At 44.8% G+C, this 17,004-nt stretch overlaps 1 protein-coding gene across 4 annotated transcripts; it reads left to right on the top strand.

Annotated features, from left to right (window-relative positions):
- The first annotated feature begins 1,546 nt into the window (after positions 1-1,546).
- slc35a3a (solute carrier family 35 member A3a) lies at positions 1,547-15,153 on the top strand. Of its 4 annotated transcripts, XM_053680463.1 has the most exons (9): positions 1,547-1,992; positions 2,094-2,250; positions 4,895-5,109; positions 5,963-6,117; positions 8,879-9,001; positions 9,276-9,450; positions 13,203-13,321; positions 13,511-13,644; positions 14,444-15,153. In XM_053680463.1, the coding sequence occupies exons 2-9, from the start codon at positions 2,204-2,206 to the stop codon at positions 14,532-14,534; spliced, it is 1,059 nt and encodes a 352-aa protein (XP_053536438.1). In that variant the 5' UTR covers positions 1,547-1,992; positions 2,094-2,203; the 3' UTR covers positions 14,535-15,153. The 4 variants fall into 4 exon arrangements, with proteins under 4 accessions (XP_053536438.1, XP_053536439.1, XP_053536437.1 ...); XM_053680464.1 differs by lacking the exon at positions 2,094-2,250 and having other exon boundaries at positions 1,549-1,992; XM_053680462.1 differs by lacking the exons at positions 1,547-1,992; positions 2,094-2,250 and adding an exon at positions 3,570-3,592.
- The last annotated feature ends 1,851 nt before the right edge of the window (positions 15,154-17,004 follow it).

Here is a 17,004-nt window from a genome sequence, read left to right as displayed (position 1 = left end):
TACTGCTGCCGTTCTAAATATATCAGAGGCCACGCCTCCTTCAGTGAGATTGACAGAGACCACACCTCCTTTAATGGGACTGACACAGTGGACACACCTCCTTCACTTCACTGAGACTGACAGGCACAGAGGCCACGCCTCCTTGAGTGGGACTAATAGACACAGGCCACGCCTCCTTCAGTGGGACTAATAGACACAGGCCACGCCTCCTTGAGTGGGACTAATAGACACAGGCCACGCCTCCTTCAGTGGGACTAATAGACACAGCCCACGACTCCTTCCTGGGACTAATAGACACAGGCCACGCCTCCTTCAGTGGGACTAATAGACACAGGCCACGCCTCCTTCAGTGGGACTAATAGACACAGGCCACGCCATCTTCACTGTGGAAGCACTGTGTTCTGGACTGTACCACTGCATGTCCTTGTCTCAAGGTTATGTCTATATGTACATACTTTATGCACACACACACGCAGATGGGGGTTGTTTACATCAGGTCTTTATCAGCTGTACAAGCAAAGTCCACACACACACACACACACACACACACACACACACACACACACACTGAAGTGCTTGCTTGCACAGCTGAAGACGCTCTGTCACAGCAGACCTGTTACATCCCAAATCTCTCCTTAATCCCTCTATAAGTGCACTATGTACGTTCTGAAAAAAAAGGAAATAAAAGTCCTAAAGTTGTATATGTACATGTAGAAGTTTACATCTGAGCTTATTGACAAATCACCCACAAACCTTGATTTAAAATTTGTGTTTATTAAATTTAGAGTTTGTGTTTTGGAATTAGTGAGCTCGGGTGTTAATAAACAAACTGCATGAAAAAAAACTTTTTATTTATTTTTATTTTTTTTTTTTTACATTATTTTACAGAATATTATTATTATTATATAATAATGCCCTTATCCTTATCTTTCGGGACATTTTATTCCTGACGTTTTTTAAGCATGGAAATTCCCCAAATTATTTATACTGTAGTAAACCGTAAATAAAAGTTGTGTTTTGGTTGAAATTCATGTTTTATATTTATTATTTCTTTGTAAAACACATTTATGTGACTGGCATCGTTTTAGTTATAGTAACTAAATAATAACTACAAGTAATAAAAACCACTTTGGTAGTATATTATTATGCCAATAATAATAATAATAATAATAATAATAATAACAGGCTGAGGATTCACAGTGTCCATGCATATTTTTGTAAGAAATTATTAGTATTATCATTATTATTTTATCATTAATATTATCATCAGAATTATTATATTCATTATTATTTTATTATTATTATTATTAACATTATTATTATTATTATCGTTGTCATTATTATTATTATTATTATTATTATTATTATTATTATTATTATTATTATTATTATTAGATATAAGTTAATGTAAGAACCAGTGTGATACTGTGATGTAAGAAAAGCCTTAAGCCCTACACCCTACCCAGTGCACTACAACTTCCGGTTTGGACTCGGACTGACTCCGGATCAGCAGGTGTCGCTAATGAGCCGCGAATGGAAAAACACCAGGAAGTCTCAGACACAGAGAGATAGGAAGAGAGAGACAGCGAGAGAGCGAGAGCGAGCGAGAGAGCTGCAGTTTATAAACCCAGCGCTCAGCTTCACGTTCGTCCAGGAAACATTTCTAAACCTCCGAGAATCCAGTCAGGAAGCGAATAAAATGGAGGCGTTCAGTACAGGAAGTGAGATTAGCATTAGCTTGTGTCTGAGCAACACAGCAGCCTGGAGCAGAGGCACAGAGATCCACACTGCAGCTTAACACACTCATTTAAACTCCTCATTCATTCATTCATTCATTCATTCATTCATTCATCCATCCATTCATTCATCACCCTTCGGTCAACACTTTACACCGCTCCGGAGTCAGGAGGAAACCTGGGGTTTGTTCAGATTCTGCTCTTCAGTCATTCACTTCCGGATTAGCAGAAGAAGTCTTCCCTCGTCTGTCTCTGGGTGAGTTCATTCCCTACATTCTGTGTAAAAGAGATTAGAGAGAGAGAGAGAGAGAGAGATGCACACCTTTTCATCTTATTTTCATCTTATTTTATTCTTAGTGTCGATCAGACCTGCTGTGATCTTCACTGGGATCTGCTCCAGATGAATGGAGGAGAAAGTCAGGCTTTGAAAGTGTCACTTTAAACCCTTTCTGTTCCCCCTCGGATAGATGAGTGCAGGGATTTCAGTCCTACAGCCTCCTGCCACAAACTACAGGCATTCTTTTTTTAATCTCTTCACCACTCTACTGGTTTAAGTAAGGCATACAAAACAACAACAACAACCCTGTGTTGTGCTGTTCGAGGAAAATAATCAACGACGAGCACGGATGGTGTGATATTGATTCTCCAACACCAGCGCGTCCTGCACTGCTTTATTCCTCTTGTACTGCACTGATCTACCCATGATTACGATCTGTATTTATTAACGAGCGGCACGTGGTGCTTTTTATCCGCCTATAGCTACGTTTAACGGCGCGGAACGTCCACGAAACAAGTTATAGCCGCGATAAACGGTCGTGTTTTTTTTTTTTTTTTACCAGCTCACTCGTCGCTGGCTCTCTCCAGACAGTGTCCGATCCGTCCCGTCACGAGATACCGCCAAAACCACCCGCTTTCACAGGAAGAGGGCTTTCGACCGACGTTCGCAGACGACCGATCACGTCCGGTCTTGCTGTAAAATTCCGATCACTGTATCAGGTCTAGACGACGAGTAAGGAATGAAACGCGTGGGGACGTGCAGTCGTGGGAAAATGATCAACAGCGGGCCGGTTTGGAGACGCGGCGTCACTGTGACCACTCGGAACAGGATCGTTCTCCTTTAACCGCACGTCCTGCTGTGTTTTATTCCTCTTACACCGCAGCAGATTGCAATCCTTTATTAAGTACGTTTTTATCCCTTTATAGTTACGTTTAATGTCGTGGGACGAAACGGGTCGCGTTGTAGCAGCTGTACGTTCGTTCCCTCGCCAACCTTTTCCCTGTTCTTTTTCTCTCTCTTGAAGTTTAGACGAAACCCCAAACACACAGCTGATCATGTGACGGAGAAACCACAGAGCGGGAACTCCCCCGTCCTGGAGATGTCGGAACGCTTTACCCCCGACCGTCGCAAAGCGCCGACACTGGAGGCTCCTTCTTCCGACATCTCCTAACAACCGACATGACCGCGTCACGCACGATTACACACTTCGTAATCGCAAGACGACACGTTTTTTTTCAGACCCGTTTATCGTCAGTCCCGCGCAAAAATAGCGCGCACCTTCAGACGTCGGCCAGGACGACGGAGCTACGGCGAGCCTGCTGCAGAACGCGATCGGTCGTCGCGGTGTAATACGTTGGGGATTTATTTGAAGCGAGACTTTCTTTCATGTCACTATTCAGTGATGTGAAGAACTGGTTGCTTGGATGAATGCCTGTAAGGGGTGTGTGTGTGTGTGTGTGTGTGTGTGTGTGTGTGTGTGTTGGATGTGCTTACGTGTCCTTCTTCAAGCAAAAAAAAAAAAACCAGGTTCCACTGTGCAAACACAGGACAAGTCGGCTTCCTCGAGTCTCCGTCTCCGGTAAAGAGTTACCTATTGTTTGTTTAGTTTTTTGTGTGGTTGAAGGTGTGGTCAGCGGGAGGTTTACATCCTGGTACCTGATCTCCGGTTCCTCGTTGTACAGAGCCTCAGTCGGGGGAAATGATACCAAAGTGTTAGGAATTCATTTAAAGTTTCAGGTCAGGTCTGGGTTTCTGTTAAACGGGTTTGATTTGTAATTCTTCATGTGGTACTGAAGTCCTTCGGCGATTGTTATTGTAAAGGTATTGTGTCTTTTCTTGCTTTTAAACACACAGGGTTTAGAGAAACAGGGTGTGTGAGAGGGGTGTGTGTGTGTGTGCGGAGTACAACGCGAGGGTATTAGATCATGTTCCTCACAGGCGTTTTTGCAGTATGTAGGAACGAGAACAGTTTTACAGATTACCGAACGGAGTGCTTCTTCTCGCCGGTTCAGCCCGGTACGTCCGGTTGTGATCGGAAGGTTGATTAAAGAAGAAGAGCGAAGGTTTTTTGAGGAGAGCGTTCCGCAACTCGATCGGATTTCCTTGGTTTCGGATCGCTCCGGCGTAGCTTTGCGTTGGCTCGTTATTCTCGGTACGTGCCGTCCGTCTCGTCCTCAAACCTGACCGGATTCCTCGGTCCGTGCGCGTCCCCGTGACGCGACGCTACCACCATCGTGCTTCACGGAGGGGACGCCGCTCTCGGATGTCGGATTTCCACCGAACGTGGCGCTCTGTGCCGATGCCGGAAAGTTGAATGATGGTCTCGTCGGATCAGAGAACTTTTTTCCACACCGGTCTCCAGCACGCTCGTGTTCTCAATTAATGTCCTGCTTCTCCCATCTGAGCCGTAGATCTCTCCAGAGTTACCTTTGACCTCTAGGTTGCTTCTCTCGCTTTTGGTGGGCGAGCTACTCTAGACTGTCCGTTTTTTATTTATTTATTTATTTATTTATTTTTATAAAACATAATGCACTTGATGTCGTTCTGCAGGTTGTTCAAAGCTTGTCGTACATTCTGTAACCAAAACCCGACTGGTACTTCTCCAGAACTTTTTCATTTTATTTAAAATTTTTTTTTTTTTTTTTAAGTATGCTCTGTAGCAAACCCTCAAGGAACAAGTGTATTTATATTGAGATCGCTTGACACTTTCCCTCCAATCACGGTGGCTGTTTTCTCCAGAGCTAGTGTAGGGCTTCACAGCAATAGCCTGCTACTGACTCCGTTCAATTGAATATTATGGGCTGTTTTGTGTAAATTTGTGATCCAGTTAAGTCCAGTTCAGTTCCACTCACTTGTCCTCCTCTTTTCCCGTGCGTTTCAGCTCAGCCCTGAGGCATCGTTCGGCCATGACGTCAGCACAGCTCAAGTACCTCTCTCTGGGTGTGCTGGTGTTCCAGACGACCACGCTGGTGCTGACCATGCGATACTCGCGCACGCTGCAGGCAGACGGGCCGCGTTACCTCGCCTCCTCCGCCGTGGTGCTGGCCGAGCTGCTCAAGATCCTCACCTGCGTCTGCCTCGTCTGCAAAGAGCACAGTAAGTTCACGGCTCCGTCTCGGCTCGGCCGCAGCCAGAGCGGTGGTTCTGACCTTCTGAAGTGATGAGGGACTCTTAAACCGCATAATCTTTCTGTATAATACGATCTAGAGTTGGCCAAATCGTGCAAAAGGTTCAGGGGTAATTGGAAAACATTTCTAGCTTTGAGTTTTGCGAGGCCACACTTCGTTCACTACGAATGACTGAAAGAGGCCACGCCTCCTTTACTAGGACTACCAGATACAGAGGCCACGCCTTCTTCACTGGGACTGACAGGTACAGACGCCACGCCTCTTTCACTGGGACTGATGGGTACAAAGGCCACACCTCCTACACTGGGACTGACGGGTACACACTGACAGGCCACACCTCTTTCACTAGAAATACTGGATACAGAGGCCACGCCTCCTTCGTTGAAACTGACAGGCACATAAGCCACACTTCCTACACTGGGAATGACTGGTACAGAGGCCACACCTCCTTCACTGTGACTGACAGATTAATGAGTCTTTATTGGTCACACGTGCCCAGTGAAATTCTTTTCTTCGCATACCCCAGCATGTTAGGAAGTTGGGGTCAGAGTTCACACCTCACTCATAATGACTGACTGATACAGTGGCCACGCCTCCTTCACTTGGACTTGAACAGATACTTGAGCTCTTGTAAGGATGTGTTCTAATAAATAATAATCCTGTTATCGCCGTGCTCTCTCTCTCTCTCTCTCTTCCTCTCTTTCTCTTTCCCGAGGTCAGTGAGATATGATTCCCTGCTGCTTCGTGAGCTTCATGTTTAATATTTATCTGACTGTCAGTTTTGTCTCGTCTCGTCTCTGTCCTTGGCGTGTGGTGGTCAGGTTACAGCGTACGTGCTCTGAGCAGCGTCCTCAGGCAGGAGATCCTCCATAAGCCAGTGGAGACGCTGAAGCTGGCCGTTCCCTCAGGAATCTACACGCTGCAGAACAACCTGCTGTACCTGGCGCTTTCCAACCTCGACGCTGCTACATACCAGGTAGTGGAAGGAGAAGACCGTCGTGCACTCATCTGTACATCTGAACATCCATCCATCTGTATATCCACGTGTGTTCATTCATACATCCGTGTAAACATCTCACATTTCATTCATCCATTCATTTCTACAGCCACATTTCATTCACCCATCCACCATCCATCTGTCTATACAGTTCTCATTTCATTCATCCATTCACCCATCCATCCATTCACCCACCCATCCATCCATCTGTCTATACAGTTCTCATTTCATTCATCCATTCACCCACCCATCCATCCTCCCATCCATCCATCCATCTGTCTGTACAGTTCTCATTTCATTCATCCATTCACCCACCCATCCATCCTCCCATCCATCCATCTGTCTATACAGTTCTCATTTCATTCATCCATTCACCCACCCATCCATCCTCCCATCCACCCATCCATCTGTCTGTACAGTTCTCATTTCATTCATCCATTCACCCATCCATCCATCCTCCCATCTACCCATCCATCTGTCTGTACAGTTCTCATTTCATTCATCCATTCACCCATCCATCCATCCATCTGTCTATACAGTTCTCATTTCATTCATCCATTCACCCATCCATCCATCCACCCATCCATCTGTCTATACAGTTCTCATTTCATTCATCCATTCACCCATCCATCCATCCATCTGTCTATACAGTTCTCATTTCATTCATCCATTCACCCACCCATCCATCCTCCCATCCACCCATCCATCTGTCTGTACAGTTCTCATTTCATTCATCCATTCACCCATCCATCCATCCTCCCATCTACCCATCCATCTGTCTGTACAGTTCTCATTTCATTCATCCATTCACCCATCCATCCATCCATCTGTCTATACAGTTCTCATTTCATTCATCCATTCACCCATCCATCCATCCACCCATCCATCTGTCTATACAGTTCTCATTTCATTCATCCATTCACCCATCCATCCATCCATCTGTCTATACAGTTCTCATTTCATTCATCCATTCACCCATCTATCTATTCACACGTCTCACATCTATCCATCTATACATTTGTCATGTTGTCATCCACCTATACACATTTTCATTTCTTTCATTCATTCACCCGGCTCCATTCATACAGCTCCTATTTCATTCATTCATCCATAAACGTATAAATTGATTCCTCATACATTTACATTGTTACATTTATGGCGTTTGGCAGACGCCCTTACCCAGTGCGACTTACGGTTATCTCAGTGTTTATACAGCTGAGCAGTTGATGGTTAATCCACCAACCCACCCGTAGAGGTATTCTTCCGCCCGTCTGTCCATACATTTCTCGTTTCATTCATCCGTTCACCCATCCGTCTGTCTATACATCTCATATTTTATTCATCCATCCATCCATAAATGTATCCATCCGTCCACCCACCCATTTGTCTTCACATCTCATTTCGTTCATCCATCCAGCCACCTAGCCGTACATCTCCCATTCATCTATCCACTTATCCATTCATACCACTGTCTTCATCTTTCTTTTCATCCATCCATTCAACCGACCGTCCACGTATCAATCCACCCGTCTCTCTATACAGCCGTCACGCATCCATGTTTTCCATCCAGTCCGTTTGTGCATTAAATCATCCACACGTTCGTCCAGCTATCCATCCACACATACCTACCTGCATGTATTCCTCCTTCTGTCCATCCATCCATCCACCTGTCTGTTTATCTTCCATGACCTCCATACATTTGCCAATCCATACATGTACAGTGTTTATTCACTCATTCATCCATCGATGTAGTTATACGTCAGTCCATGCATCGACACACAAATCTGGTCCATCATTCATCTGTTCCATCAACACTTATATTCTGAGCTAGGGATGAGTGATAGTCATAAAAACCTATTTAAATAAATAAATAAACCCCGAACGAACAGTACTTTATGCATATGCTGCTTTCTCGCAGTAATATTAGCTCAGTATGTGGGTGTTCTCTCCTCGAGAACCAGCTGCGCTCTCCATTTCACCCCCTTCGTGACAGCATCTTAATTATCTGCAAAGAAACGTGTAATTAAAGCGGAGAGGCGGAGCCGTTAACACAATATTCGATGTATGGCACTTCTCAAGGGCTGCTATTAAAATCTTGCACGTAAAAGGCCACGTCGTGTAAACATTCGCCACGGCAATTGCCTTATTATTGTCTTTAAAATTACAATTATTACTGTTATTACTGTACAGATTTCATCAGTGTGTCTTATCATTAGTTGTTATACTTCACAGGAGGCGGGGCTTGTACAATATTTTTTTTTTTTTTTTTTTTTTTTTAGAAAATGTCTTAATAGTAATCTTACGCAAAATTCTACTTGGACATGTTTCTGTCGAATTTTAAAAACCATATTTCTATGATTTTGATTCTAATAATTCATAAATGATGATGATGATGATGATGATACCACTGTTGATCTGTTTATTTTAAGCAAACAAATAGGTGTGACGGACGGTCGATACGCATAACAAGCGGCGAAGCTAAGTGAGGAATAAAACATGACCGTGTCGCGCTGTTCGAGGAAAATAATCAATGAAGGGATGGTGTGATGAAGCAGTTACGTTTATCACGCCGGAATGTTTATTAATTTCCCATTGCGGTATGCGCTGAAGTGTTTTATTCCTCTTCTAGCAGCAGCGCAGCAGTCTACCCGTGATTTTATCAAACAGTGCTACCACTTTCTTTTCCTCCGCGGGTCGTTCCTCACTTCTGCGTCACGCCCCCTCGCTCCCTCCGTTTCAGGTGACCTACCAGCTGAAGATCCTCACCACGGCCCTGTTTTCTGTCTCCATGTTGGGCCGCAGGCTTGGTCTCTATCAGTGGCTCTCGCTGATCATTTTGATGACCGGAGTAGCTCTTGTGCAGGTAAACACACAGACTTTATCCTCTAGTGTCAGTCTGATTGTATAGTAGTCATCTGGACTTTGTGTGTTTGATCAAAGGCTTTATTTCCCCATCTGCGAAGTCTTTCCGTTCGAGTCCAGGACTAATGTTAGGCAGCTAGCTAGACTGATCTGTTTGGGTACATTCCAGTTATTTCCCTCGATTGCGCAGATGTACATGGTCTAATAGGGGATTAATACGAAGTCGTTTGTTAACAGATTAACAGTTTGTGATTGTGTGTTTGTGTGTTGTGCAGTGGCCCACCGACTCTCCAGGTTCCCCCGAGAAGCAGGAGCCCACAACGGGGTCTCCGTTCGTGGGTTTGGTGGCCGTGTTGGTGGCCTGCTGCTCCAGCGGCTTTGCTGGGGTTTACTTTGAGAAAATCCTCAAAGAGAGCAAGCAGAGTGTGTGGATCAGAAACATCCAGCTCGGTCAGTCTTGTATATAATATATATATATAATATATATATATATATATATATATATATATATATATATATATATAATATATATATCTGTGTGTGTGTGTGCGTGCGTGAGATGGAGATCCATATATCAGCACCCTTAGTACTATTAATACTGGTAGCAATGGTGTGGTTGTTGAATGTAATTCATTATTTGATGAAGAGCAGCTAAGGGCATAGAAAATAAATAAATAAATACATACATACATACATACATAAATAAAAACCCAACCAAATGCTGTTGTTAAATAAATAAGTGGTTTCGTAATTAATGATCACTAAGAAATATTGATTGGAATCGCGACTCTTTTTCAGTGAGTCGAATCGTTTGGTTCAGCTCGCCAATAAGAGTCGACTCCCAGACGGATCGTTGCCGTTTTGTCTTCCTCTTCCCACGTGTGTATCTTTTTTAATTCAGGAGTTTCATGAAATCTTACTCCATCATCTGATGAACAAAATAAGTTTATTTGCGTTTTTTTTCTTGTCCCGTTTAAAAAAAAATAAAAAAATAAAAAATACAAGATCGTAGGATTGTCCTCGACATCTTGACGTTCGTCCAAAATCCGCTTCAGAATCGTTTACAATAAATAAATATCTAAATAAAATTGAACTGCGTAATTGCAAACATGAAGAGACAAATAAGATAAAAAAAAAAAAAACAACTGTTAACTAGTATAACTGTTTTTATACTAAAGTATATTTTTCTTCACTGTGTTCGTGCTTCCTTAAATGAACACTGTTCCCAGCGGAGACATAATCACCGTGTGTGTGTGTGTGTGTGTGTGTGTGTGTGTGTGTGTGTGTTAGGAAGAATGTTGTCTTGTCGGGCGTATTTTTATCACGGCGTGTGCTGTTGGAGTTTTAAAGGCGCCGCCTGTGTTTCTTCTGCTTAATCTGAGCGTGAGATTCGCTTATTCTGCTTCAGTGCAGCGGAACAACACTTTCCTGCTTTATACTCATACACCCTCCCTACACCCTGTACACGCCTTCATCCACCTTCCTACACCCTCGATACACCTTCATCCACCTCCCTACACCCTGTACACGCCTTCATCCACCCTCCTACACCCTCGATACACCTTCATCCACCCTCCTACACCCTGTACACGCCTTCATCCACCTTCCTACACCCTCGATACACCTTCATCCACCTTCCTACACCCTCGATACACCTTCATCCACCTTCCTACACCCTGTACACGCCTTAATCCACCTTCCTACACCCTGTACACGCCTTCATCCACCTTCCTACACCCTGTACACGCCTTCATCCACCTTCCTACACCCTCGATACACCTTCATCCACCTTCCTACACCCTCGATACACCTTCATCCACCTTCCTACACCCTCAATACACCTTCATCCACCTTCCTACACCCTGTACACGCCTTCATCCACCTTCCTACACCCTGTACACGCCTTCATCCACCTTCCTACACCCTGTACACGCCTTCATCCACCTTCCTACACCCTCGATACACCTTCATCCACCTTCCTACACCCTGTACACGCCTTCATCCACCTTCCTACACCCTGTACACGCCTTCATCCACCTTCCTACACCCTGTACACGCCTTCATCCACCTTCCTACACCCTGTACACGCCTTCATCCACCTTCCTACACCCTGTACACGCCTTCATCCACCTTCCTACACCCTGTACACGCCTTCATCCACCTTCCTACACCCTGTACACGCCTTCATCCACCTTCCTACACCCTCGATACACCTTCATCCACCTTCCTACACCCTGTACACGCCTTCATCCACCCTCCTACACCCTGTACACGCCTTCATCCACCTTCCTACACCCTGTACACGCCTTCATCCACCTTCCTACACCCTGTACACGCCTTCATCCACCTTCCTACACCCTGTACACGCCTTCATCCACCTTCCTACACCCTGTACACGCCTTCATCCACCTTCCTACACCCTCGATACACCTTCATCCACCTTCCTACACCCTCGATACACCTTCATCCACCCTCCTACACCCTCGATACACCTTCATCCACCTTCCTACACCCTGTACACACCTACATGTGCCTTCATACACCCTTCACACATGTTCATACCCCTTGATACACCTTCATATACCCTTCATCCCCTTATACTTTTTCATAAACTCTTTATGCACCCTTCATACCCCTACAAACTCCCTCATACACCCGTCATGATTGATATATATGCTGTGTGTATAGCAGTTGATAAAAACCTACGTCATTCTGCTGGCATTGATGGTGAAATATTCAGGTCATTGCAATTGCCAGTAAAGTTTTTATTTTTATTTTTTAAAGTTAATATGAAAAGGAAACTCACATTCTTCACTCTTCTTGTGTAATAGGACGCATTTCGAGTGAAACGGGCTCAGCGTCAAGACGTTAATATTAATTAAAACGACACTTTCATGACCAGATATTTAAGTAACTCTTTTTAAAAATTTTTTTTTTTTATTTTATTTTATTTATTTATTTATTTTTTTACATTAGACTAAAGGCGGGGTGGGGGGGACGTATATTTTTGTCCAATATGACCATGAACTTAGAATGTATAAAAAGGTCAGTCTTGATTTCAGGTTATCTTTAATGGTGGTCATGGTAACTTCTTGATTTTCCTGAGTTGTTGTCATGGTGATGGAGTAACCCCGCACCTGTGCAGCTGACTTCACCAGTTCCTCACGCTCATTGTGTCAGAAATGAAGTCATTTTACCCGACGCGACGGGCTTTTGTGGCTTTTTTCTTTTCTTCTTTTTAAACTTCAACATCCTTCACTTCAGTGTTCAGGGAGAGCGACGCGTTATACTTTTTATCCATTTATAGTTACATTTAATGTTCTGGAACGTCCATGAACCAAGATAGTTCTGTCACTCCCTCACCAGCCTCTCTTTTCTCTCTTTCTGTTTCCCTCCTGCCCTCTCCCTCTCTCCCTCCCTCCCCCTCTCTCTCTCTCTCCCTCCCCCTCCCTCCCCCTCTCTCTCGCTCTCTCTCTCTCTCTCTCTCTCTCTCTCCCTCCCTCCCCCTCCCTCTCTCTCTCTCTCTCTTTCTCTCTCTCTCTCTCTCTCTCTTCCTCCCTCTCTTGCTCTCCCTCCCTCCCTCCCTCTCTCTCTCTCTCTCTCTCTCTTTCTCTCTCTCTCTCTCTCTTGCTCCCTCTCCCTCCCTCACACCCACTCTCCCCCTCCCTCTCTCTCCCTCTTTCCCTCCCTCTCACCCCCTCTCCCTCTCTCTCTCTCAATCCCCCTCTCTTTTCCTCCTTCTCCCTCACCCTCTCTCCCTCTCTCTCTCCCACTCTCCCCACTCTCCCTCTCTCTCTCTCTCTCTCTCTCTCTCTCCTTCTTCCTCCCTCCCCCCTCACCCTCCCTCTCTCCCACTCTCCCCCTCTCTCTTCCTCCCTCTCCCCCTCTCTCCCCCTCTCCTGAATGTGTTGGAAACCTCGGGTTACCGGCTTCACCAGCGCAAATGTTTGTGTTGTTGAAAAACAACTTTTTTGTTAATCCATTTATTATTAGGTTTAGAGTACGTGCGGCGTTCGACACACAAGTCCCTGTGAATGAGCTGTTACTATGGAAACCATGACGTACAAGAGCGCGTGTGTTAATATAAACCTGTGATGAGTTAAATCAGGAGCTGGAGAGCGCCAGAGTGAGGTTAAGAAACCCTGACCCGTGTGTGTGCTTTGTGTGTGTGTGTGTGTGTGTGTGTGTGCTTTGTGCTAAAGGTCTGTTCGGTCTGGTTTTCGGCCTGTTTGGAATGCTGCTGTATGACGGAGAGAGGGTGAAGGAGCATGGAATGCTCCAGGGTTACAACTCCATCACCTGGACTGTGGTTTCATTACAGGTGAGATTTACACCGCCTACACACGTCTGAATCGACATCTGCAAATCAGATCTACAGTACGCTCGATCAAATCTGAGTACAGTCCTGTGCCGTGTTGTAGAATGATGAAGCTGATTCAGCTGTATTAATTATATTGTAGTGATATTTTTCCGTTTTCTCTCCCCCCCCCCCCCCCCCCCCCCCCCACAGGCATTGGGAGGTCTGGTCATAGCTGCTGTTATTAAATACGCAGATAACATTCTGAAAGGTTTCGCCACGTCCCTGTCCATCATCCTGTCCACGCTCATTTCCTACTTCTGGCTGCAGGACTTTGAGCCGACGAGGTACAGATTTGAGTCCAGCTGCAGTCGAGCGTCCTGTCGAACAAGCACTGAACTCGGGGTCAGATGTGTGGCTTAGCAGTATTAGTAAAAGAAAAAGACTCGACGTGATGAGTTTAGAGGACGTAAAACACGGTGTAGATCTCCGCAGTATGTTTTCGAGTATATCGACAGGTTGCTAGTTGACGCTCTAGCTGTGCAGCGCCCCCTGGTGTACGGTGCATTTTTAACTATAATAAAGATCTTTACGTAACTGGACTTTTTTTTTTTTTTTTTTTTTTTTTTTTTTTTAATAGAAAGATTTGAGCTGCATAAGGTTTCCAAAATAAAACCCATTAAAGTAAATACACAGAACCCTAACCATCAGGTTTCACATCTGCTCATGTGTACTTATTCCGAGTCTAATGATTGGACAATTTAGATTGAAATTTGAATTTTTTTTTTTACTGAATTTGAGACCGCAATCATAAATTCATCATTATTGATTGACGGGTAATAAGCGGAGTGTTATCGAAAAAGGACAGACAGAATAAAATTCAACTGTCAGTCTAGCGAGGTGATCCGTGTGACTGACAGGTCCTTCTGTGTCACCGTTGTTGTGAATTTACGGTATTCTTACCACAGATTCTGGTCACGTAATGGTATAGTGTATCGTAACAGATTCGATAAGAATCAGAATGATCCGGTATCGTGGGGTCAGCCCGAGGTGTGACTGCTAACCGATACCTGTTTTATTGTTCCTCTGTGTCATGTGATTATTTACTTATCCCCCCCACCCCCCCACCCCCCCTTCTTTGTGTAGCATCTTCTTCCTGGGAGCCGTGTTGGTCATAGCCGCGACGTTCTTGTACGGCTACGAAGGCAAACCCGCGTCCAACCCGAGCCGAGCATGACGGGAAGCCCTGGACGCCTGCAGAGAGAGCGTGGAGGACCAGGACGGAGCTGAAGAGATGGAGGGAAACGCAGAAATAAAATGAGGAGGAGGAGGAGGAGGAAGGGCGGGTGATGGAGATGTCCGAAAGTGACTCGTATGTTGAGCGAGAACGTTTGCTCGTCCGAGAGCTCGGAGGCGGAGAGCAGCGGTGAGCCAAACGAGCCTGCACCGTTACCACACGTGATGAGGAAACCTCGGAGAATGACAAAACTGTCGCGATGTAAACGCCGTAACTCAAGTACTTGAGGAGTGCCATTCAGTTCAGTGTGTGTGAGTGTGTGTGTGTGTGTGTGTGTGTGTGTGTGTGTGAGAGATGATCCGGACAATCTGTTGAGATGATAATATAAGATTGTGTGTATGTGTGTGTGTTGGGTTTTTTTTTTTTTTTTTTTTTTTTTTTTTTTTTTTTTTTATAAAGCCATGTCATGCACCTAAATGCAAAAAAAATTCTTTCCAGTTTCCAGCCTTGTGGCTCAGAAATGAGTATATTCTATTCTATTCTATTCTATTCTATTCTATTCTATTCTATTCTACGCAAACTTGAAGAGAAATTCATATTAAATCATTTTAGTAAGTATGGACTGTGTGTGTGTGTGTGTGTGTGTGTTAATAGGAATGAAATAATTCACGTTCATTTCTAGTCATGTGACTAAAGGAAAGCCAAAAAAAAAAAAAAATTTACATTAAATAAAATCGCCGATAACGGATGATAAAAATGCAGAAAGGACTCGATCGGGAAGCGTTTCAAGTGAAACTCTGAGGTTCGCGAACGAGTAACGGACGTTTATCGCCACAGGTTTAGCCTCTAAATCATCCCGCGGTTGGCATAGCTGCGTATTTACAAATATTTTTTTTTGAATGATCGATAGAATTCCGCTTTTTAAACTCCATACGTCTCGTACCCGGGGTTTCAGTGGGCGCTTTCGATCGGCGCCGTCGCTCGTAGGCGGACGTTTGGAGCGTCTCGCGTCACGGCTCTGCCGGGATCTCGGTTCTGATTGGTCGGTAGGGAAAGTACTGATTGATTATCTCTAACCCTAGGGACTTGTACAGATCAGTTCACTTGTTTTATTCGTGTAGCGCTTTTAACAGTGGACTCGGTCACCGAGCCTCGTCACGGAAATATATACGTTCCTTCTATATGGGTTTTAAATGTGTGAATTTGTCCCTAACGAGCGAGCGAGAGGCGACGGTGGCGAGGAAAAACTCCCCGAGACGACACGAGGAAGAAACCTCGAGAGGAACCGGACTCGGAAGGGAAATCCGTCCTCATCTGGGTAACACGGGATAGTTTATATATAAATAAATAAATAAATAAATAAATAAATCCCTTCTATAACTGTGTGCTAAAATGGTCAAATAGTGCGATTGTTTTCACGTGACCTTGAAGGTTTGACGTCATCAGCTGTTCACTGGTGTAGTGTCCTGAGGAAGTTCTCTGTGAAGAGAACTGTGTTTTTATCGAACGTTTAGGGAAGGAGTCTCCAGTCTCGGTGCGTTGTAAAAGCTGCGAGTTTTAAGTTTTTCCGACATCTTCGGGACGGAGAGAGGAGTCTAACACGACTTTCTAACACGAAAAGCTGCGGGTTTGTTTTTGTTTTGTTTTGTTGTCTTAAAAGCAAGAGGATGGTGAGGGGAGGACTGTTCATAGCTGCTACAACATTACGTGAGAACAGGAGCTTGTTTCATGGACTTTTTCACACTGACGACGTTTACACGGACGGCGGTGATCTAATTATCGACCGTATTCTGAATAAGACGATATTCTGATTCAGGTGTTTACATGAGTCGCTTTTAGAATACTCCTTTCATGTTCCTGTGTTACGTGTTCTAGAACATAGATGGATTATCGGCACACGTCATTACGTCCCCACGTCACGCCGTCCGACGTCCCTCCGGAATTTCACGTATCGACGTACAGTCGGTCTTCGTTATGGGACCGTGTACGGTTTTGGGTGTTTCATGTTTAATTTTACGAAATCTTCGAGTGCGGTTAATTATTTGTCGTGCCGGACGTGCAAATAGACGAGCGCTTGAAGCCGTGGGCCGCGTCCCAAACCGCGTACTCGCCGTCTGTATAGTAGCCGAGATACATGTATTTCTCCTACTATACAGCAGGTAAGTACGCGGTTTGGGACGCGGCCGTGCTCTCTCGTTCGCCGTCAAACGGTCGAGCGCCGCCGTGTGTGTACGTGTCCTGTCTCACGATGCGGTGAAAACTCCCACACGACGTTAATAGCGTGATTAAAGTGTGTACGTGTCTGTAACGCGACTAAAACAGGAACACTCCACACGTCTTAATAACATTCGTGTTTACTCCGAGTGTGACTTTAATCGGATTAAGGTCGTCAATAATCTCTGTTTACATGCTGGTTTCTTAATCAGAGTATCGTCTTAATCGGATTAATATCAGATTGTCGTCGTATACA

The sequence above is a fragment of the Ictalurus punctatus genome, chromosome 5, assembly GCF_001660625.3.
Source record: "Ictalurus punctatus breed USDA103 chromosome 5, Coco_2.0, whole genome shotgun sequence".
NCBI lineage: Eukaryota > Metazoa > Chordata > Actinopteri > Siluriformes > Ictaluridae > Ictalurus > Ictalurus punctatus.
This window is presented reverse-complemented; position numbering and strand designations above follow the sequence as displayed.

Coding starts and splice junctions, on each gene's coding strand:
- slc35a3a (XM_053680463.1), top strand. CDS start 2,204: ATGAGTGCAGGGATTTCAGTCCTACAGCCTCCTGCCACAAACTACAG. Junction 5,110..5,962: donor CCTCGTCTGCAAAGAGCACA/GTAAGTTCACGG, acceptor TGTGGTGGTCAG/GTTACAGCGTACGTGCTCTG. Junction 13,322..13,510: donor GGACTGTGGTTTCATTACAG/GTGAGATTTACA, acceptor CCCCCCCCACAG/GCATTGGGAGGTCTGGTCAT.